Consider the following 25,430-nt stretch of genomic DNA (forward strand, 5'->3'; position numbering starts at 1 on the left):
GAGTTAAATCCCTTTGTTTATGAACCCTAGTCATACCTCCCTACATGTGACTTGCACAGCCTTCCATAAACACTTCCTGTAAAGAGAGCCCTATTTAGGCTTTCTTTATTGCAAGTTCTGTTTAATTAAGATTTTCTTATCCCCTGCTATGTTAATAACTTGCTAGACCCTGCAAGAGCCTCCTGTATGTGATTAAAGTTCAATTTAGAGATTGAGATACAATTATTTAAGGTAAATTACATCTGTTTGAAAGTGAAACCAGTTTTTTTTTTCATGCAGGCTCTGTCAATCATAGCCAGGGGAGGTGTGGCTAGGGCTGCATAAACAGAAACAAAGTGATTTAACTCTTTAACTCCTAAATGACAGTGAAATTGCAGGGGAATGATCTATACACTACAACTGCTTTATTTAGCTAAAGTAATTTAGGTGACTATAGTGTTCCTTTAAATCTTCAAGTTCTGTTTGTGAAGCCCCCATCGTTTAAAAGGGAGTCGTTTATTTTCCTAGGGCTGCGGTGCTTAAAATCCTATAAGATCTTTAACTCCAGCAGCACTGGGGCATGGTCTGACCACGTCATTTGTTTTATGTCGCACAAGACCATTTGGTTCAGGTTGGAACCTGATATGAGAAGGCTATCTATCCTAGAGTAGGAGTTATGGACCGAGGAGAAGTGCGTGTATGCTTTGTCCTCGGGGTGTGTGATTCTCCATGTGTCATAGAAGTGATATGTATGGAGGAGTTTTTGTATGGCCCTGCATTGTCTTTGTAAAGGGCGATGTCGTCGGCTTTGTTGGGACAGGGTAGTGTCTAATTTGGGATCAAGGACATAATTAAAGTCCCCGCAGAGCACTGTAATGCCCCATTGTGTTTTTGGAATATTTTATGCAAGAAGTTGCGTTGATTTGTATTTGGTGAGCAGATGTTCGCTACCGTATACAGCATGTAATTTATTGTGCCCGTCACAATGACATACCTGCCATTAGTATCTATGTCTTGGGAGTGCAGGGTAAAAAATCAATCTGGCGGCAGCATTCATTACAGACTGTAGCGGGCAATACGGCTATTGGGAAGACCAATTAGCAGAGGGTTACAATAATACACGGGAAATTACTAGAGCATGGACAAGCTCCTTGGTAGCATCTTGTGTAAGAAAGGGGCGGATGAGGACTATGTTTTGTCATTTCTAACCTGCAGTTAGGATCCCTAGCATTGCGATGGTTAATCACAGAAGATATTATGTATCTGGGATGGGCAGATCAATAAAAGCTAGATAAGCGACAGATGGAGAGACGGTGCTGGGTTACACTGACTGCTAACAGCTTCCCACTCTGACTCCCTCCTCTCCTTCTCCTACTCCACTTTCTCTGTGTATGCTGGGAGGAGTGACCAGGACAGTCACTTCCTCCTAGCATCTGGCCTCGTCACAGGGGGCCTGGTCGCGCTGTTAAAGCACCGCAGCGCTGACGAGGCCCCCTGGAAATGCTTTGCCATCAGGTGGCCCTTAAAGCATGGGCCACCCGATGGGCCCTTGAACGCGCGGCTCCAGTGGTTCTACCGTGCGGGCCAGGGCTGCAACACATGGCCGGTGGGTACCCTTCTGACCCCTGCGACCGCGGTAGCTCCGCCACTGCCTTGGATAGCTCCAAGAAGCTATCACCTCATTAATTAAAAATGATACCCCTGAATATTATGTTTTTGCAAGTATTTATCCAATTACTGTTTAAACTTCGATACAGACTCTGATAAAACAACCTCTTCAGGCAGAGAATTCCACATTCTTATTTTTATTACTGTAAGAAATCTTTCCTTTGCTTTAGACTAAATCTCCTTTCTTCCAGTCTAAATGTGTGACATCGTGTCCTATGTATAGTCCTGTTTGTGAATAGATTTCCAGAGAATGGTTTGTATTGGCCCCGAATATATGAGCATAATTTTATTATATCCCCTCTGAGGTGACGTTTTTCTAACCTACAGAGGCTTACATTTGTTAACCTTTCTTCATAACTAAAATTCTCCATTCCTTTTATTAATATTTGTTGGGCGTAAGTACCGCAATGCAGCTGAAAGTGTAAGGTGACGTCTCTCGGGTTTATCTCGCTTGTGTTGGGTCTAGGACAATATTGACATTCCCTCCCATAAATCATGTGGTGTATGAGCTGTTGCATGTAATATCCCTATTATATTATAATTCACCGGTTACCGTTGCCCTGGTTGAGGAGAAGCTGAGCTTGATCCCTTCCCAAATAAACCTCTCCCTCTCTAACCCAAAGTGTAAACAGCATGTGGTGTTACAGGGCGGTCGATAATGTCACGGCAGGAATCCTCGCACATTAACAAATAAAATAATTAGCACTTTTCTTGCGCTAGTAGTGATTTACTAATCTAATAGCGAGATCTTAATAAATTTCATAATTACAAAAATGGATTCACTACATAGAACTATGTTAAAACTCGATTTTTACCATGATAATATCCCTGCGCACGTTCGTCACTATTTATCACAGTGGCGCAATTACATTTGCCATCTCGATTTTTCATGGCTAAGGAACATGCGAGTAGGAATACTTTAAAAGAATGATGTTTAGTTCGTGTTCCCAATGGTAACTCGCCTATAATCAATATTGAGTCTGTCACTCAGGACTCGGCACTGGCAGGGTTACGCTGTGTAGATATCAGTCCTTTCCGTGGCACACGTTCCGCAATACGCCAGTTTCACTAAGTACAGGCAGTTTTCGAGAAGATAAAATATGTTTAAACCGTAATTTCTACAGGAACCGCTAGTGTCCTAATCAATATCAGCAACAGCACAGTACAGAAATTTCAATCAGACCCCCAACAAACTGTGGTGGGCCTACGTTGTACAATAATGGGCTAAAGTGTGTCATGTTATCTGGCGTTACAGTCCCCCCTCGTTCTATAATAGATTATGGGTTGTCCACGTGACGGGCTCTGTATTCCCCCCATACATTGCTGGTCTATGAATGTCCAGTATCTGAGTCCTATATTCCCCATACATTACTGGTCTATACACACCGAGTTGCCCACTAGTATTACCCCACCATGGGTTACTATGTTTGCCCCCCAAACTAATGATGGGAATTGTAGTGACAATCCACAGCCCCCTCATTCATTGAAAGTATGAATGTCCTTCGGGCATTCTCTGTCTGCGTCCATACCTGGGGTCTCTTCCATTGGATGTCTCTGGTTTCTGAAGACCAAGGTCCCAGCTGGTTGTACCCCATTGATTTGGGCTCCGCAGGAAACATGGGATCCTCAAAGAGTCGCCCTTGTTGCAGACACTCCTGAAGCAGCTTGTCATAGTCCTGCTCCAGGTATGGTCGGGTCACTTGCCTGGGAGAAGGTAAGTCCCCATCCTTCAGCAGACGCACAGTGATAGCTGCTGGAGCCATTGTCACCGTACAGATCCTTCCTACGAATGTGAGTGTAGTGTATGTGTGGGAGGAGGGGGAGAGGTCAGAGAACATTTCAAGGCTGATATAGAGATTTTCATACAGGTGGCACTGGGCGGAGAGTAACTGTATCAACTACACCCTAAGGCACCTAATACTATACACCTGCAACCTGTCAATACACACAGATACACACCTACAAAACGGTAACACAATGCTTTATAGGCATGACTTACTTTATGTAAAAAAAAATGTGATGTTTATACAAAGACAGAGACCGACACCAAGACAAATACAGAGATACACAAACACACACAAAGATACAGAATGACACAATCACATTATACACACTGTATTGCTCAGGAGCTCTGTGATACTCATTGATACATTGCACATTACTGTGAGTTTATAGCTGTGGAGCTCTGTGATACACTCATACATTGCACATTACTGTGAGTTTATAGCTGTGGAGCTCTGTGATAACTCATACATTGCACATTACTGTGAGTTTATAGCTGTGGAGCTCTGTGATACACTCATACATTGCTCATTACGGTGAGTTTCATTGTTGTGGAGCTCTGAGATACACTCATACATTACACATTACTGTGAGTTTTATTGCTATGGAGCTCTGTGATATACTCATACATTGCTTATTACTGTGAGTTTTATTGCTGTGGAGATCTGTGATACACTCATACATTGCATATATCACTGTGAGTTGTATTGCTGTGGAGCTCTGTGGCATTCATACATTGCTCATTACTGTGAGTTTTATTGCTGTGGAGCTCTGTGATATACTCATACATTGCTCATTACTGTGAGTTTCATTGCTGTGGAGCTCTGTGTCACTCATACATTGCTCATTACTGTGAGTTTTATTGCTGTGGAGCTCTATGATATACTCATACACATTGCTCATTACTGTGAGTTTTATTGCTGTGGAGCTCTGTGACACTCATACATTGCTCATTACTGTGAGTTTTATTGCTGTGGAGCTCTGTGATATACTCATACACATTGCTCATTACTGTGAGTTTTATTGCCGTGGAGCTCTGTGACACTCATACATTGCTCATTACTGTGAGTTTTATTGCTGTGGAGCTCTGTGATATACTCATACACATTGCTCATTACTGTGAGTTTCATTGCTGTGGAGCTCTGTGATACACTCATACATTGCACATTACTGTGAGTTTATAGCTGTGGAGCTCTGTGATACACTCATATATCGCTCAATACTGTGAGTTTTATTGCTATGGAGCTCTGTGATACACTCATACACTGCTCATTACTGTGAGTTATTGCTGTGGAGCTCTGTGATACACTCATACACATTGCACAATACTGTGAGTTTCGTAGCTGTGGGGCTCTGTGATACACTCATACATTGCTCATTACTGTGAGTTATTGCTGTGGAGCTCTGTGACACTCATACATTGTTCATTACTGTGAGTTTCATTGCTGTGGAGATCTGTGATACACTCATACACATTGCTCAATACTGTGAGTTTTATTGCTGTGGAGCTTTGTGATACACTCATACACATTGCACAATACTGTGAGTTTTGTAGCTGTGGAGCTCTGTGATACACTCATACATTGCTCATTACTGTAAGTTTTATTGCTGTGGAGCTCTGTTATACACTCATACATTGCTCATTACTGTGAGTTTTATTGCTGTGGAGCTCTGTGATATACTCATACACATTGCTCAATACTGTGAGTTTTATTGCTGTGGAGCTCTGTGATATACTCATGCATTGCTCATTACTGCGAGTTTTATTGCTGTGGGGCTCTGTGATATACTCATACATTGCTCATTACTGTGAGTTTTATTGCTGTGGAGCTCTATGATACCCTCCTACATTGCTCAATACTGTGAGTTTTATTGCTGTGGGGCTCTGTGATATACTCATACATTGCACATTACTGTGAGTTTTATTGCTATGGAGCTCTGTGATACACTCATACATTGCTCATTACTGTGAGTTATTGCTGTGGAGCTCTGTGATACATTCATACACATTGCTTATTACTGTGAGTTTCATTGCTGTGGGGCTCTGTGATAACTCACACCCTATATATACCTGTGAGTTTTATTATTATCATCCTTTAAGTTTTTATAGTGCCAACACATTCTGCAGATAGTATATAGCACTGTCTATTCATTGGATTTATATCTTGGTTGGAATTATATAGCTGTGGCCGTTGATGTTGTTATTAATTATTTGGTTAATATTTTACCAAACAGGGAAGGAGATATAAATAAAGAGTATGAGGGGGAGGGATTTTGACTCATATTGAGAGATTATGAGATTATGCACAGTATTACTCCAGTTCAAAGTACCAAGTCTAGCCTCTAAAAGTACTGACAGCAGTCCAGCCAATCTTGGCATGGTGAGACAGTCCAGCTAAGCCTGGCACGGCGAGACAGCCCGCCAATTCTGGCACTGTGAAACCGCCTAGCCAATCCTGGCACAGTGAGACAACCTGGTCAATCCTGGCATGATGAAACATCCTGGCCAATCCTGGCACCATGAGACAGCCCTGCCAATGCTGGCACCATGAGACAGCCCTGCCAATCTTGGCACAGTGAGACAGGCCGGCCAATGCTGGCACAGTGAGACAAGCCGGCCAATGCCTGCACAGTGAGACAGCCTGGTCAATCTTGGTATGATGAAACATCCTGGCCAATCCTGGCACCATGAGACAGCCCTGCCAATCTTAGTACATTGAGACAGTCTGATCAATTTCAGCACAGTGAGACAGGCCGGCCAATGCTGGCACAGTGAGACAGCACAGCCAATACTGGCACGGTGAAACTGACTGAGACAGCCCAGCCAATCCTGGCACGATGAAACCACCCAGCCAATTCTGGCACAGTGAAGCCGGCCGGCCAATCCTGGCACTTGGAAACAGCACTACCAATATTGGCACGGTGAGACAGCCCGGCCAATTCTGGCACGGTGAAATCCCTGGACAATCTTGGCACGGTGAAACAGCCAAGCCAATTCGGGCACATTGAAACCGCACGGCCATTCTAAGCACGATAAAACCGCCGGCCAATCCTGTGATGGTAAAACAGCCCGGCAGCTCAGCGAATGTCCTATACTGACAGCAGCTCAGCTAGTCTCCACATCGGATACCTGTGTTCAAGGTCATCCAGGAACCATTCCCACCCTTCTTTTTATTTTTGTAAAATGAATGGCTTACAAAAAGTAAACTAAACAGAAATCATCTTATTGAGTCAAAATACTTATTTTCACCTCAAGATTTTAAGCTCTTTCGAGCAGGGTCCTCATCAACCTATGGTTCCTGTAACAGTTTGTTATTCTCTCATTTATTGTTAAATTGCCCCCTTTGATAATATTGTAAAGCGCTGCGGAATATGCTGGCGCTATATAAAAGATGATAATAATCATTTCCTCCATAAAATAAAAAATAATTATTAAATGTTGGAACCCCAGTTAGTTGAGATGAATACTCTTATATAAACACAAAGAATACACCAATTAATATAACATATTGATTAAAAAACTAAAATTGGGGAGGTTAAGAAATTATCATTATTTTTTACAAGGAGTTAGAAGGTTCAGATTGAAATAAAGACACAAAATGAATATTGATGGATGTTTGCGTCATTAGCGAGTGCGTGTCTGACTGTTGCAACACTATTCTCTGTCACAGGTTCATCCATATAATTCGCTCAAGATGGCGGCTGTAAAGATGGCGGCTTTGAAGATGGCAGCTGTGAAGATGGCGGCTGTGAAGACGGCGGCTGTGAAGACGGCGGCTGTGAAGATGGCAGCTGTGAAGATGGCGGCTTTGAAGATGGCGGCTTTGAAGATGGCGGCTATGAAGATGGCGGCTGTGAAGATGGCAGCTGTGAAGATGGCGGCTGTGAAGATGGCGGCTGTGAAGATGGCAGCTGTGAAGATGGCAGCTGTGAAGATGGCGGCTTTGAAGATGGCGGCTTTGAAGATGGCGGCTATGAAGATGGCGGCTGTGAAGATGGCGGCTGTGAAGATGGCGGCTATGAAGATGGCAGCAGTGAACATGGTGGCTATGAAGATGGCAGAAATCAAGATGGTGGCGGCTATGAAGGTGGCAGAGAGCTAAAAAGGCATGTCATACGTACACCCATTGCTCTGTTTACAGTAAGATGATATTAAACACGTTATAGATATTTGGGGAATACTGAATACTGTATTAATGCATTATACTGGGAACTAATAGCTATTTGTAAGGTGATTAATTACGCGATTTTTGCTCATTATTTCAGATTCTTCTTCTGTGCCTCATATTTCTCTTTTACGATTTCGGACAGAAATCGACTGCCGTGTTGCCACCATTATGTGCTTTTCCTGACTACTTACCACAGTGTGATGATGACTGCCTTTTTAATTCGGATACCCCCTTAAACCTTTCAATACCTTCCATTGCAAATAAAGGAAATTAACCTCTCACCCACTAACTCTTAACCCGAGTCACAGTGCTATCCATCTGTTCTTTACAGACCAGCCCTCTGCCTATTAAACTTATTCAAACACATCGCTCGATATCAGAGCTCATGTTCTATTTAGAGACACGCTAAGCTGGGAACAAACATCAGTCAATATTGTATGTGGACACATTATGTGAGATCACAGAAAGCCGTCTGCATTATTTGCCAGTGAGCGGAACGCAGTGAGTGCAGTATATCGGTGGGGGATGGGGGCAGAGCTTATGACTGAAAGACAAGAGGTGGGGAGTCTGTGATTGGACAGCCTCAGAAAGTCTGGGCGGGGTTAGGAAGGGAGGGCTTGCAAAGGCTGCAGAAAAGAGATCTGCAGCTTTTTGCAATCTGTTTTTAGATATAACTCCAATTAATAAATGTATAATTAAATTAATGCATGCTTTTATTGGGGATATATCAAACAAACAGTGATTTTTATTTGGGCAGTGGAGTGTCCCTTTAATCTCTATCGTGGACTTCAAAGACAATATTCTAGTCCACAGCAGGTGTATCGCCAGGCTGGATGGGCTCTGTAGGACGATGCTGCCACCTAGTGGAGTAGTGATTCTCTGCCAGTCATTAATACATAAAGTGCTATAAAACGGATGTCTTAGGGTGCAGGCTGCTGTGACATTGTCCTATAAACACGGGTTTATTAACACAGTAAAGACGACGTTGATGTGCAGGTGACGTTATGAAAAAGACGCACAAGCACGTTTTGTGGTCAAGGGCTAGGTACAGCCAACCGGATCTGCAAGAGGGTTATTTAAACTCACTTATTCCTTAGCTCATTGCCCTGTCGTGGTTTCCCTTAGATGGTTATCCGAGAGTGTGTTCCTGATCCTGTTTTTCTGGTTTTTGACTTTGGCTTCGTTTTGACTTCCCTGATTTCTGGCACCCTTGACTTTTGGCTTTTCCTTATCTCTGTGTCTCGTTCTGTGTCCCTGACCTTGGCTAGTTTTCTGACTATTCTCGGGTACGTTAAGTCCGGCCATTCTAATGCCCGGTAAGACGTTACCCTTAGTTCTAGGGTGTGATACTATTCTGCGTGCTGGATCAATATAATCCTGATATTACGACATGACCACAGATCCTGCAGATATGTGTCAGCACATAGTAGCTTGTGAGAGAAAGCTAGAGGAGAATGATCACCGTATGGATCAATTTGCCCAAGCTTTCGATACGCTACTAATACGTACAGCGCATTTGCAGCCTGAGGTCCCTTCGGCAGGTACACCCACATCTACTGTACCTACACCTATCGTATATAGGGCACATACGATCACCCTATCTTTACGCCCGCATTTTGAAGGTAATATTCATGAATGTCGGGGATTTCTTAATTCAATTGAGTACCATTTTGAAGTCTCATCTGGGTCTTTCCCCACGGATAGAGCTAAAACCGGGTACTTAATTAACCAGCTACAAGGTAAAGCCTTAGCATGCACCAATCCATTTTGGGAGTGTAACAGAACCTTAGAATTACCTGGTTCATGTGGAATAATTTGTATTTAATGTTGTAAAAGACCGAATACCGGACCACCTGGCTGGTAATTAAGAGATATTTTACCTCCCAGCTTTATTTCAGCCGTTCGCATGGTTCAGCACGAATCCTTTGTGTAAAATATAGGTGGCCGCCATTTCGGGACTTTACACGTGTTCGTGCCATCTTGCGCACGAACAGCGGTGTTTGTCAGCAATCCTCTGGAACTAAAAACAGGCGAACACCGCTGACACCTCCATAGCACCGGGGATTCGTGCCAAAACTACCGAACACCCTGCTGTTCGGTAGAAAGACTTAATAGACTATGGGGATTCTAGCGACCATCAAGAACCAAATGGATGGCAAGATTTTCGTGCCTTTTTACCGCACGAACGAGGACCGACCGCAAGGCCAAAACTTATGGAACTATTTTCGGCTAGTAGGTCTGCACGGTCGGTCAAAACTTTGGAGCTCCATAACTCCCGAACCGTTTATCCGAATGGGCTGATTTTTAAATATGTGGTTCTCCTAGACTGGGGCTATCTGGAGATACTGAATTTAGGGATCTTGGGGTACATCCAAATCTCGGGTAAAAATGTGTGTATAATAATTACGTTAACTGTTTATCTGAGGGGAGGGAATGTGTGGGTTGTACTGTTATTTGATTGGTCATTTTATACCTCCCCCTGGGTGTGTTCTGTATGTGCACAACTGTAATAAAAACCAGGCTGGGTGTACCAGCACTCAGTTCTTTTTGACCCTTCAAAACGTAGCCTCGTCTTGTTCTTGGAAGGGGATTGTATTGAATTATTACCTTGCCTTTTTCTACAGCTGAACCTGACTCTCCCCCTGGATCTTGTGGATGGGATTATACCAGCTCTACTTCTACACAGCGACTTGCCGGGGAAAAGGACGTCTCCAACGGCCGATACCCTCTCACTACCAGGGTAGCCGTTACAGGGAGCGTAATAAGACCGTTGCCCATAATTATCAGGAATTCCTTGCAGAATTCAAATTAACGTTTGTCAAACTAACTTGATTGCGTTCTACGAAGAAGTAAGTAGAAGTATAGATCAGGGTGTTGCAGTGGATGTGATCTATTTGGATTTTGCCAAGGCATTTGATACAGTTCCACACAAAAGATTAGTGTTCAAACTCAAGGAAATCGGTCTCGATGAAAATGCTTGTTCTTGGGTAGAACATTGGCTTAAAAACAGAATACAAAGAGTTGTCGTTAATGGTAAATTTTCAAGCTGGACAGAGGTGGCAAGTGGTGTCCCTCAGGGGTCTGTTCTGGGACCCCTTCTATTTAACATTTTTATAAATGATCTTGAAGACAGCATTGAAAGTCATGTTTCAGTGTTTGCAGATGACACAAAACTTTGTAAAATAATACAATGTGAGCAAGATATTACTTTGCTGCAGAAGGATTTAGATAGACTGGAGGACTGGGCACTCAAATGGCAGATGAAATTTAATGTTGAAAAATGCAAAGTTATGCACTTCGGCGTAAAGAATACACAAGCAACGTATACCCTTAATGGAAGTGAATTAGGGATAACAACACACGAAAAGGACTTGGGAATTGTTATAGACAACAAACTATGCAACAATGTGCAATGTCAATCAGCAGTGGCCAAGGCCAGTAAGGTATTGTCATGCATGAAAAAGGGCATTCATTCTCGGGACGAGAATATCATTTTGCCTCTCTATAAATCACTGGTAAGACCACATATTGAATATGCTGTGCAATTTTGGGCACCTGTTCTAAAGAAGGATATCATGGCACTAGAAAAAGTGCAGAGGCGGGCTACAAAATTAATAAAAGGAATGGAACATATCAGCTATGAAGAAAGGTTAACAAATTTAAACCTATTTAGTTTAGAAAAACTAAGAGGGGATATGATAACATTATACAAATATATTCGGGGCCAATACAAAACCATTGTGTGGAAATCTATTCACAAACCGGACTTTACATAGGACACGAGGCCATGCGTTTAGACTGGAAGAAAGAAGATTTCGTCTAAGGCAAAGGAAAGGTTTTTTTACTGTAAGAACAATCAGGATGTGGAATTCTCTGCCTGAAGAAGTGGTTTTATCAGAGTCCATACAGATGTTCAAACAGCTACTAGATGCATAATTGCAAAGACATAATATTCAAGGATATAATCTTTCAATGTAGGGTAATAACTGCTTGATCCAAGGATAAATCTGACTGCCATTCTGGGGTCAATAAGGAATTTTTTGTCCTAGCTTGTTGCAAAATTGTGCTTCAAACTGTTTTTTTTTTTTTTTTTTGCCTTCTTTTGGATCAACAGCAAAAAACAAATGTGAGGAAGGCTGAACTTGATGGACGCAAGTCTCTTTTCAGCTATCTAGCTATGTAACTATGTAACCATTGGGAAGGGAGAGCAACACCTCCACTGCCCTAATGCATATCAAGCAAGGGAACCAGTCTGTATCAGAGTATGCCATAGAATTCCGCACCCTGGCTTCTGAGATAGACTGGACCAATGGCGGATTGATCACCGCATTCTCAGAGGGATTATCCGAAGCTATCCTTGATGAGATTGCAGCCAAAGAACTACCAGGGAGATAAAATAAATACATCACTTACATGATGCCTATAGGTAATTGACTAAGGAATTGGGAGATAAATAGAAATAGAACCAGACGTAGGAATATGTCATTGGCGCCTCGCTTCTCTAGTCCTGTTGTTTCTGGCCCTCCTGTGCAATCTGAAACTGAACCTATGCAGTTAGAGGTTATGAGACTGTCAGAGTCAGAAAGACAGTTTAGGAGAAAAGAGGGCCTTTGCTTATACTGTGGCAAGGAAAAAACATGAGAAATGCTTGTCCCATACGTCCGGAAAACTTGCGCACCTAAGAACCATAAGGTGACCGGTCTTAGGTGTGATGGATATGTCCCGTGGTACTACACAAAGTAGATTTCTCCTTAATATTACTGCTCTATGCAACAAGAAAAGTTTTTTTATGTAAAGCCCTGATGGACTCAGGTGCTGCAGGATACTTTTTGTCATTAAACACCTCCTACCCATCAAGGAGAGATCATCACCCCTGGCCGTCAAGGCCATTGATGGGAGACCTCTCTCTCAACCTCTAATTACCCACAAAACTATGCCTATTACTGTTACTATAGGAGCGTTACATAAAGAAATCATTACATTTCAGATAATTGCTTCCCCTTCTTGTCCCATTATACTAGGATTCCCATGGCTTGTTAAGCATAATCCTCATATTGACTGGGCTAAGGAAATACTGGAATGGGGTAAAGAATGTAGTAAGAGATGTATGTTACCCATTACTAAAAGAGTGGGCATCATTGCTCTACCTATTCCTACGCCTCAGTCTACAGAAATTCCTGTGTTTAGTAAAAGTCACACCAATACGATATCTCCTCACAGATCTTATGATTGCTCCATAGATTTGTTACCCGGCACTATGCCCTTTAAGGGGGCAGTTTATACCTTATCACCACAGGAAAGTAAAATTATGGAGGATTACATTAAAGCGTCTCTACAAAAAGGTCACATACGTAAATCTTCTTCAACTTCTTTTGTATCCAAGATAGATGGAGAGTTATGGCCATGTACTGATCTTGAGCAAGATCACCATCAGAAATGCTTACCCCATTCCCCTTATCTCGGAATTGTTTGACAGTCTCCAGGGCGCTAAGGTGTTTACCAAACTCGACCTTATGAGTGCTTACAATTTGGTAAGGTTTATAGGACCACTATAGGCACCCAGACCACTTCAGCTCAATGAAGTGGTCTGGGTGCCAGGTCCCTCTAGTTTTAAACCTGCAGCTGAAAACATAGCAGTTTCAGAGAAATTGCTATGTTTCACTGAGGGTTTATCCTGCCTCTAGTGGCCATCTTACTGACAGCCGCTAGAGGTGCTTCTGCTATTCTCACTGAAAATCACAGTGAGAAGACGCTGGACATTCATAGGAAAGCATTGAGTAATGCTTTCTTATGAGCGGTTTGAATGCGCGCGTCTCTTGCCGCGCAATGCACATTCGGATCTGACGTCGGCAGGGGGTGGAGAGGTCACCAGCGCTCGAGAAAGGTAAGTGGCTGAAGGGGTTTCAACCCCTTCAGCCCAGCGGGAGGGAGGCCTTAATGACCCTATAGTGCCAGGAAAACGAGTTTGAGAACTGCATTTAACACGAGAAGTGGTCACTATGAGTATCTTGTCATGCCCTTCAGCTTATGCAATGCTTATGCATATTTCAGGATTTCAATGATGTTCTCAGAGACTACATTTATACTTTTGTATTAGTATATCTGGATGATATTCTCATTTATTCCCCCGATCTCTAGACTCATCATAGGCATGTTAAACAAGTATTGCAAACTTTGCTTAGAAATGGGCTATATTGCAAACTTGAGAAATGCACAATTGATCAGATGGAGGTACAGTTCTTGGGATATAATATTTCTGGTTTTCAGATAGACCCTCGCAAACTAGAAGCCGTTCTACACTGGCCATTACCTAATGGGTTAAAAGCCATTCAAAGGTTTATTGGGTTTGCAAATTACTATAGGAGATTCATCAAAGCGGTTTAGTCCTCGGATCGATTTACATTTACTTACTTACTCTGTTATTGGGCCAGAAGAGTGGCTTAGTGTGAGAGTAGAATCTTTTAAGGGGTGCATTAGCTCCCTATGCAGTTAGGGGTTATGAGACTGTCAGATGCAGAAAGACAGTTTAGGAGAAAAGAGGGCCTTTGCTTGTACTGTGGCATAGAACAAAAATGAGAAATGCTTGTCCCATACGTCCGGAAAACTTGCGCACCTAAGAACCATAAGGGGACCGATCTTAGGTGTGATGGATATGTCCCCTGGTACTTAGGAGTATCAGGTTAGTTATTACTTTCCACTTCTCCTCTCCACTTCTAAGCTACTCTACATCGGCATTAGAAAAATTATATATTGATTACATTGGTTACACTTATTCCGATTATCTGCCTAATTAAAAGTACCTGATAATACTAAGAGGACCTTAATCAGCATATTATATTTGATTCAATTCTAATTTTAATCGAATAAATTAATAAAAGTTAAGTTTTATTTTCCTATTCTCTTTCGATATATGTAACGGATCACCTGGGTACCTCCGGTGAAGGATGCTCCTAGCGCTTCCTGAGGACTCCAAGCACTGCAGCAGACACCATAACCACCATAGACTCCTCCAGAGAGCAAGGCAGGAACAAGCTCTTACAAGAGCTTAGTAGTGATTTAGCAAGGGAGTATGACAAGCATAGCAATCCCTTGTAGCAGATTCCCCCAATAAGAGACGGCACTCCAAATTGAGAGTGAAGTAGAACTCAACTTTTATTCAAACACTCTGCTTTTATGCCTATTCTACAAACATAGTACCGTCCACAGGGTTTTGAAGTACAACCAATCAATACATACAATACACTCAGAAACTCCCACACAAAATCCTCCCCTCTGCCTGTGATATAATTACTGAACACAATGAGCTAACCTAATTATCACAGGCAGGAAAATACACAGTTTTGCACAATATTCATAACTCCAAAAGTATACATCACATACACATAACTTACATCTTCAGAATCAGCATACTCCAAATACCAACATCCGTCAAAATCATACAAATTGGTCCAGTGGGTCAAAAGTTAGATCGACATTCTTTGTGACCAAATGAAGCATGGCTTTTCTGCCCAAAACCAGTTCCACAGAATCTTCTATCCTGGAGATAATTGGGAAGTAATCCAATTATCTCCAAGGACAGAGGCAAAACTCCATTGAACACATGGTAGCAAAATACAATAAAATACATAAAAATAGGGCGTGGCCTAGCGCTGGAGCTGAACGGTCGCATGTAGGAGCAGCTCCCAGCAACGAAACCGAAAAGGAGCCAATATAACCGGAATAACAAGCAAAACAGCAAGTATATGAAGGGGAAACGAGCATTATGTCCCAGCGCCCCAAAACCAAATCCGGGAAAGCGGATAAAGCCTCATTTTTCGGGGCAAAAACCGCGGCCTCCAAACATCACAAAGATGCTGAGCCTGGGCAAGATGGCGGCGTCCCGAAACCGCGGGAAAATTCCCTCTCACCACCTTCATCTCCCACAAACAACACGGACGATCAACCTCCAACGATGAGAGGCATAAGAGAACTGATGGCAGAGTTCTCTAACACTATACAGAGAAATCTGCAGCTGCAAATAAAGACCATGACAGCAGACCTGCAAAAAGACATACAGGACATTGGGAACCGTACAGCCCAAATGGAGTTCAAGATGGACGAGTATGCTGAAGCACATAACAGTTTAGCTGATAAATTCCAAGAATTTGAAGCCACACTGGAAGCACAAAGGTTAAAGCTAGCTGACATGGAGGACAGAGCGAGGAGGAACAATCTCCGGTTCAGGGGAATACCAGAGACTATCACAAATGCTGAATTGCATAACTATCTCTCAACTATGTTCCAGAGCCTGGTACCAGAATTGCATCCAGACCAGCTGTTAATTGATAGAGCTCATAGGCTGCGCAGGGCGAAACATCTGCCGCAATCCGTCAGAGATGTAATCGCCAGAATACATTTTTTCCACGCGAAAGATAAGATCATGAGAGTCAGCAGAAACTCTAACATGCCAAAAGAATATAGCTCCATCAAAATATTTGCAGACCTATCCGCAGACACGCTGCAGTTCAGGAAAATGATGGCGCCGATTACTTCTACCCTACGCGAGCACGGCCTAAATTACCGTTGGGGATTCCCGGCTAAGCTTCTGATCTCCCATCAAGATGCGATACACTCCATCACAACTCCGACTCAAGGCATCCAGAAACTGAAAGACTGGGGACTACCAGAACCGGCCAAGCAGACGGGAGTGCCCAGGTTGTTGCCTGAATGGACCGCCAAATGAAGGACTATTACCCTCCTGGAGAATGCGTAACTATTCTAACATTATGGTGCAACACTAGTTACTAGGACTTTACCTCAGAATAATTATAGGTGCACTTCAAATGTAATTGTATTATGTTGCAGACTAAGCCCCATTATAAGCGGCAGCAAATGCTGGCTAGAATACGCCACTGCCCAATGTCTAATCCAACCCCCATACTCATGGGGCCATGCACCATTATGTAAGCTTTGCTCCAGGGGATACTGTTAGACAGTAAGGATACACTTACTTAATTGTTGAAATATGTTATCGTTGTTTTTTTCTTCTACTTTAGCACACTATTGGTATGGTTAATCTTTATGTTAAAAGTGCTCCTAAGGTTTCATGGTGGAAGTCCAACATGAATACAGACTTCACCACCACTACCCCCGTTAGACGTGCCTACCTACTAGGCAGAATCTCAAGGCTCTATTTGGTGGAGCCGACTTGGGTGTGTCACCCACTTGTCCCTATGACCCCGTCCCACCCCGCTCACAGCCCTACCCTTCTTCTTTTTAGTCACGAACCTAAAATTCTGAAAAGGCAGTACAACCCTAAAGATTGGATGCCACAACCTGGTAACAGACCGATGGTTCCTGCTAGACAACTGTCCAAACAGATAGCATCCCTCACCCCCCTGAGTTCTAATGGTTAAGATACTAACGTATAATGTAAAAGGCCTAAATTCCCCCGGCAAACGCAGGCTGTTACTGCAAGACCTTAAGAAAGACGGGATAGACGTAGCGTGTATACAGGAAACACATTTCACAAAAGCCCGAACTCCTGCTGTGTTCACTAAACTATACCCCGCACAGTACGATGCCCTATCTGACAACAAGACAAAAGGGGTATCTATCCTGATACATAAAGACATAGCATTTCAAGAACAAGCCCTCTCTGTGGACACCCAGGGGAAATATATTATTTTAGTGGGCCTTTTCAATAATGTTCAATACACATTAGCCTCGGTGTACTTCCCCAACACGGATCAGGAAAAATTCCTGCGGCACATACTCCATGAGATAGACAAACTGAAACAGGGAGGATTGATATTGTGCGGGGACTTTAACTTTATAACCTCACCAGACATTGATACGACTGCAACCCCCACAGGGACCAGACGAACAAGTACAATATCTATGAGTAAAAAACTATCTAGATTACTCATGCTCCATAACCTATATGATAGTTGGAGAGTACTCCATCCAAAAGAACGAGATTATTCCTTCCACTCCAAGGTGCATAACACCTACACCCGCATAGACACCTTTTATGTGGACCAATCCACGCTGGCACAGGTATCAGGGTGTGTCATGGGCGACATTATCTGGTCGGACCATAGTCCGGTATTCCTTGAGCTGTACGATAGGTTCCAATTCAAGGGGAGAGGGAACTGGAGACTAAATGAATCCTTATTACAAGATAAGACATTTGTGGACCAAATAACAGCAGAACTTTCATATTACTTCCGGACAAACTCTGAGGGAGGGACTCCGGACAATATAGTATGGTCGGCCCACAAAGCTGTAGTAAGAGGACTGTTTATTAGACACTCCTCATACCTTAAAAAAACAGGCAAATTACTACATTAGACTGCCAAAAACAACTGGTGACCTTAACCGCCCAGAATAAACAAGCCCCCTCACAAAGCTTAGCAAGACAAATCCAAACTATAACGGACAAACTTGCAGATCTGCAGGCGGCCAAAACCTCCTACTTCCTACAGAAGCTAAAAGCGACCCAATATCACCATAGTGGAAAAGCCACAAAACAACTAGCTGCTAGGCTCAGAGAGAAACTAGCAGCAGCTAAAGTAGCATACTTACATGGCTCAGACGGCCACAAAATACAAAATCCAGAGGACATTACCCAGGAATTTGCAAAATATTATTCGGGGTTGTATAACCTAGGTGACAAACCTGACACCCCTCCCATACAAGAGGGAAATATTAAGAGTTTCCTGGCCCGACTCCCCCTCCCTAGACTACATCAGTCCCACATAGACTCATTACTTCAACCCATCACCCTACCAGAAGTATTACGCACAATAAAACTCCTTCCTTCAGGGAAGTCACCAGGGGCAGACGGTCTACCCAACTCGTATTATAAGACGTTTGCCGAAATCTTGGGCCCTAGACTTGTCCGAGTGTTCCAAGCAGCCACAGCCAAAGGGGAACTGCCACCGGAGATGTTACTGGCAACGATTGTTACTCTGCCAAAACCAGGGAAATCCCCAGACCAATGTAAGAATTTCCGGCCTATTTCCCTGTTGAACACAGATGCTAAATTATACGCAAAAATCTTGGCCACTAGGCTGAGCACGATACTACCCTCACTCATTGGGGACGACCAGACCGGATTTGTACTGGGGAGACAGGGCCTTGACAACACCCGAAAACTATCCCTACTAATGGAGAAACTGAGGGGGACCGGCCCAGGTGGGTTGCTACTGGCTCTAGACGCAGAAAAAGCGTTTGACCGCCTGAACTGGTCCTTCCTTCAGCAGGTCCTATTGACATTCGGATTCTCACAACAGTTCGTCCAACAAATATTTGCTTTGTACTCCCATCCTAGGGCCCAGGTCATGCAGGCGGGATTTAAATCTGACACATTTACAATTACAAATGGCACCAGACAGGGATGCCCCCTGTCACCCCTGCTGTATGTACTGGCACTAGAACCACTACTTGTAGCGATTAGAACACATCCGCATATAATGGGAATGGACTGGCATGGACATCAAGTTAAAGTCGGTGCGTTTGCAGACGATATCCTATTGTATGTCTGCCAACCCGATAAATCTCTACCACACATAATGCAACTCATCAAAGACTATGGGGACATCTCCTATTACTCTTTGAACACATCCAAAACACAAGCACTAGGGCTACGCTTGGATCCACAGATACTGGCACAATTGCATAAAACCTACCAATTCGAATGGAGGAAAAACGATATTAAATACTTAGGTCTGACATTCACTAAGAAAGCCTCTGAAATGTTCCCTATGAACTACACTAGGGTGTGGAATGAATGCGTGTCTATGATGAGGGGTTGGGGGAGGCTGTTCCTTACTTGGACGGAACGCATTGTTGCTATTAAGATGTCCGTGTTACCGAAGTTACAATATGTGTTCAGGAACCTCCCTCTAAGGGCCCCACAATCCTACTTTAAACTCATACAATCTAAACTACTTCAGTTTGTCTGGGGGACGAGTCGGGCAAGGATTTCTAGCAAACTGCTGATGGCTCCAGTAAACCAAGGTGGCATGGCATTTCCAAACGTAAAATCCTACTACCAAGCCGCGATTCTAACGCCGCTATTGACACACATGGTGAAAGGACCCCGGCCACAATGGGTGACTCTAGAAAACTTAGCTATTAAACCTTTCCTGACCACTAATCTGATATGGTTACATAAAAATAACAGACCTAATACCCAGTTAATGCCTCTGCAGTTACGATTAGCGCTACAAATATGGGATGCGCAACGTGTAAAACTTGAGACTGCTAACCCCCTTTCTATGGCAACTCCTATTGACGCCATAACATACTGCATTCCAACGTTTCATGCTAAACCATGGATTGAGAAAGGGGTAAACTGCTTGGCTCAGATATTTGACTCAGGTGAACTAATGAGTTTTGAGTATCTGAGCAGAGAGTATGACATCCCATGCACGTCACAATACTCGTACATTCAACTTAAGTCCTTCCTACACAAACGTAACAAACCCAGGGTACTATCAGTATGGGAACAAATAGGAATCGCAGGTCAATTCCCCCCAAGGTTCAAACCACTCTCTGAGAGCTATAAGCTCATACTGCTATACCAGCCTTTTGCTGGCTCAGTACAGGCCAATCAATGGGAGCTGGACCTCCTAACCCCTGTTACTGCACACCAATGGAAGGAAATCGCACACTCCCCCAGGAAACTGATCAAATCTGCCCCTCTTATGGAGCAGCATCAAAAAATGTTGTATAGGTGGTATATGGTGCCCACACGCTTACACAAAATATATCCCCACACATCCCCGACGTGTTGGAGATGCAAACAAGACATTGGCTCGGTCCTCCACATTTGGTGGAGATGCCCACGCTTAATTAGATATTGGATAGATATCCAAAAGATCATTACTGCAGTCACAAACATTACCTTACCCCTTGACCCCATGACCTATTTGTTGCTGGGAGTCCCCAAAGATATATCTACACAATCGAGGAAACTGATATATCATGTACTATTAACAGCACAAAAACAGATAGCAAGATCATGGAAGACCACGGGAGCCCCAAGCATACCACACCTTCTCCAAGAAATAGATAACCAAGCGATCTATGAGACAAATTTCTCTAAGACGCGTTCTGGAGCAAACCGCCTAGGCGGTGCGTGGGACCAGTGGCGTGCTTGGAGAACGACCAACCCATAAAGACCAACCCATAAACACCAGGCAGATCACAAAGGTAGAGTTGGTCTAGTGGACGGATAAGGTAGGCAGCAGGTAGCAAGAAGCGTGGAGTCAGGCTAGGACCAGGATCCAGGCCTAGCAAGCAGGTTCCGTAAAAGGTTGTTTGGAAATATAATTAATCTAACTGAGGTGTAACACTAGATTAATGTACCTAGATGTAATCGCTTGCTAACTCTACTGCATTGGAAAAGAATGTACACCATTGTATAGTGACTATATCCCCCCCCTACTCCCCTCCCTCATCACCTGTCTTCTTTCTGTACCCCCCCCCCCCTTCCCCTTATGTTTATGACATGAAAAAACTAATAAAATACAAATTTCAAAAAAAAAAAATACATAAAAATATATAACTGTGCAGCTATTGCATAAAACAGGTACATTCAACATATCCCCAGATAGCTTAGATCTGAGCGCACATTATTACTGAATGGCGCTCAGACCACACACATACAGTTCAATTGCCATGGAGCCAAAGTATTTCCCATTGTCTTTCGTTATCCGAATGGGCTCCATGGCATAGCTATCTGGGGTATCACTGTTCAAATAGGGCAAGTACCGAATGACACGGCTTTCGGGTCTTTGCAGGGGAAAATCAAGTGTTTCAACATGGGGCAATAGTCACAGGGCAGGAGGCTGGCAATCAGTCTTCTCCAATGCCCAGTGGCGAGCCTGGTTCCGCCACAACATACTTTTTGTTTATTTATTTATTTATTTTTATAATTTGAATTTCACTACTTAGGGGTTACCCCCTTTTATTTGTTTATGCTTCTTCGCGGTGAAACATGTCCGCTTTTGATTAAACCAATGAGATACAGCTTTTGGATCATGTGCTTGGATGTTAGTGGCCAGTGCTCACATGGCTAATATGATGGCCATGTATACTGCACAGAAGACCCAAATAATTGATGCCCAGCTCCCTGACGAAGGCGAAATTATATACTGCAACAGGTATCTGGTCTTCTTTATATATCTTGTCATTCACTACGGGTAGCACGTAATACATATCTCCTCTTAGCACCCTCTGAGGTTATCGCATTGTTTTCAATGGGTTAGAATTCTCATCTCTCCTTATATATCCCTGTAGGATAGCTTGTTTATATGTATATGCTTTATCTCTAGGTGTTACAGCGTACCGGTTGGTTTGTTTGGCAAGGAACTCAGTTGCAGTGGAACGGCAACCCCTTGCAAACACGACCATCCCAGGTGCTTGAGAGTCCTACGGGAATCTAGGAGACCTATATGGCATGGGTGCCTTTATTTACAGAGTAGGAGAAAAAGTCAGAAAGGAACAGGCAGTAAGCAGTGATGGTCCGATGGTCAGGACTAGCAGCAAAGGAGAGAGGACAAGTGTCAAGCCGAAGGTCAGAAACTGGGATATCCATGAATAGACAGCATGATATCAGATGCCAAGGGTCAGAGACAAGAAGTGTGGTCAGGGTCAAAGCCAAAGGTCAGAAGCCGAGAAGTATTACTGGGAATCAGGAACTGGAAATCAGGAACTAGGAACATGGACCAAGATCAGGAACACAAAACAGGATTAGGAACATGGACCAGGATCACGAGGAGCCTGGAAGCAAGCACCAGAACAACCAAGCATTGACTAAGTGCAGTATTTATAGGTAAGAGACTCCCACCTCCTTGTAGGTGGCGCCCCAATGCAAATAAAGGAGGAGAGGAGAGGAGAGGTGCCATCTTGGCTCTTCCCAGTCACTTCCCTCTGCTTTCCCAGGTTGCCCTCCCACTGGCTCTCCCAGATCCCTTCTGCATGTCATGCCTTCAGATTTACATGCAACCTAGAGCCAATCGGTGGTTTAACACCTAGGGGTTGATGATATCTGTTGTTCCCTGAGCTACAAGTCCCATATGAGTTCACCCCAAAGTCAGACCGTGCAATGATAAGAAAACTTTCAAATAACCCAAATGTTACATCTTAGACTCTTGAAATAGTACAGATATACTGTTTATGTTGGCACTGTGCACTTGTCTCTGACCATTTTTTTTACTTTATGTGAAATAAACCGTGTTATTTTATTACACATTATGGTTTTATTTCAATAAGCATCTTATTTTTATTTTTATATATCTGATAATTTCATGCATCGTTTGGGTTGCAAGCTCCCTTTAGTGTTTGATAAAGTATTTACTCACTTTTCACTTTTTTTTTTTTTGTCCAACACCTTAGGCTCTACAAACCTCATCTGTTATGTTAATAACAGTACAATTAAAAACATACTAAACAATTGTTGTTTGTTTGCAAGGGTTAACAGGAGAAAGTATCTTCTCTCTAAAAAGAACATGGCAGCATGACTTAGGTTTGCAAAGTTGTAGCCGAACAATTCACAAGAATTCTAGAACAATGTTCTTTGGGCAGACAAGACCAAAGTGGATATATTTGACCATAATGCACTGCGCCACGTTTGGTGAAAACCAAACAGAGCATATCAGCACAAACACATCATATCAACTGTCAAGCATGGTGGTGGAGAGGTGATGAATTGGGATTGTTTTGTAGCCACTGCACCTGGGAACCTTGCAGTCAGACGACCATGAACTCCTCTGTATACCAACGTATTTTAGAGTTACATGTGAGGTCATCTATCTGACAGCTCTAATTTGGCATAAATTGGGTCATGCAACAGGACAATGATACCAGGCACGCCAACAAATCTACAACAGAATGACTGGAAAATAAAAGAATCAAGGTTTTGCAATGGTCCAGTCCTCAACCCGATTGAAATGCTGTGGTGGGACCTTAAGAGAGCTGTACATATATAAATGCCAACAAACCTTAAAGGAACACTATAGGGTCAGGAACACAAACATGTATTCCTGATCCTATAGGGTTAAAACCATCATCTAGTCCCCCTGGGCCCCACTTGCCCCCATATATATAGCAAAATCTTACCTTTATTCCAGTATGCTGCTGCTGGCTCTGCCCCTGACCTGCCTGCTTGGCTGACATAATCAAAAATGGTGATCTGATCCAATCACAATGCTTTTGTAGCGGACCACCAGGTAACCCGACCAGTTAGGGACGGCACTCAGTCCTGGAAGCTCTTAGTCCTTCAAGGACTTTCCCCTCTGCATCTTCTGCAAGCTGGAACAGCAGACACAGAGGTTTAATCTTCCTTCCCTCCAGTAACCAGACGAGACAAAGTTCTGGAGGTTAAAACACTGACAATCTTTATTTGGAACACACAGCTTTTATGCACAGACCCCCACAGGGGGTCTCCATTCAGTACAACGCAACCCCAGGCAGGAGGGTGCTGGGTTACAGATAGCCATCTCCCGCTCTGGGAGATACCAACAGCACATAGGGACACACATTAAAACATATTACATACCGGGGAGTAAACTTTGGGGCTCGGCGCCCCGGGAAAGGAAGGGGTCACACAGATAAAACGTATCTTACTAGATAGCCCTGGGTCCTATCTGGGATCCCTGCAAATAGCGGGGCGATCAGATATACAGAGCCCAAGAAATCATTGTCTACATTCTAGGGCTCGAGGTTCTGTACACCCCCGAAATTAGTTCCATGGAGTTGCTTGGTTTAGTCCGGCAAATTCAAACTTCGCGCCTAAACAAAGCAACAACCAATCAGCTATAAAAACGCAAAACCAAATTGCGCCAATAAGCTTGCAGGGAGGAGAGGAGTTTCACTGACCAATCAGGCGAAAGGGCGCAAGAATTGGTTACACCAATCGGCGCTCGGGGAGGAGAGGGGTTTCGCCTCCCAATCAGGAGAAAAGGCGCGAAACCCCATTTGAAAGAGAGCTCCTCCTCTGATAGGTCGCCGCAGCAACTGATCAGCACCCGTTCATGCCGACCAATCAGGAGAATGGAGCGAACCTAGTTTGAATGGGCGCACCTTCTCCCATTGGTCGACAAGCACTTCCATGCGGCCAGCGGGACCCCTGTGGCTGTGTAGCTGACTCACAGCTCCAGGGATGCCACTGGGGCTCGCGCCCCTCTCCGGGGCAACCTCCACTCAGGTACAAACCAGAGAGAGCGCTCGCTTGGGCAGCTACAAGCCCAGCCTTGTAGCTCCCAGGCGGGAGGGGGGGGAGGTGGACAGTGACTATAGCTCCGTTAGGAGCAGGTATGGCGATCCCCGACGCGGGGACCTAAAACAGTGCGAGCATGCTGGTTCGGGATACGAATGCTATCCCTGGTTGGTGTTCATTTATCCGAACCAGCGGCCACCTAGGGGAAGCATGAGGCGCTTGTTTCCCTTGCGGTTTGTGGTTTTCACACATCGTTACAAGGTGTGAACGTTCTATACCTACATTCTAAATGAGGTATTGGGGTGGTCCCCATTCGGGCCCCGTTAGTATGAGCTCTCCCAAACGGGGAGCAGGTAAAACACACGAATACATTACAATTACATGGGGAAACACAGAATGCAAGGGAAAATCGTGGAAATAAGCATTGGGTACACAAAATACAAGGGCAAAACATATGAATATTCAGTGGGCATGGTACTTAGTGGCAGTGGCCTGGCACAGCTTTCACATATGAAAGCATTAGATTGGCTGATCATCCTGATCAGCCAGAGTCAGCATCTCCTCATAGAGATAAATTAAATCAATACATCTCTATGAGGAAAGTTCAGTGTCTGCATGCAGAG

At 43.7% G+C, this 25,430-nt stretch overlaps 1 protein-coding gene across 1 annotated transcript in view; it reads right to left on the minus strand.

Annotated features, from left to right (window-relative positions):
* The window catches only part of LOC134572360 (calpain-2 catalytic subunit-like), a 46,528-nt gene extending 43,039 nt beyond the window's left edge, over window positions 1-3,489 (minus strand). Inside the window, exon 1 of the mRNA XM_063431285.1 lies at window positions 3,177-3,489. Coding sequence (XP_063287355.1) covers window positions 3,177-3,485 — 309 coding nt within the window. The 5' untranslated portion in view covers window positions 3,486-3,489. The remainder of the gene's footprint in view (window positions 1-3,176) is intronic.
* Window positions 3,490-25,430: the final 21,941 nt, after the last annotated feature.

Source organism: Pelobates fuscus, chromosome 9 (genome assembly GCF_036172605.1).
Source record: "Pelobates fuscus isolate aPelFus1 chromosome 9, aPelFus1.pri, whole genome shotgun sequence".
NCBI lineage: Eukaryota > Metazoa > Chordata > Amphibia > Anura > Pelobatidae > Pelobates > Pelobates fuscus.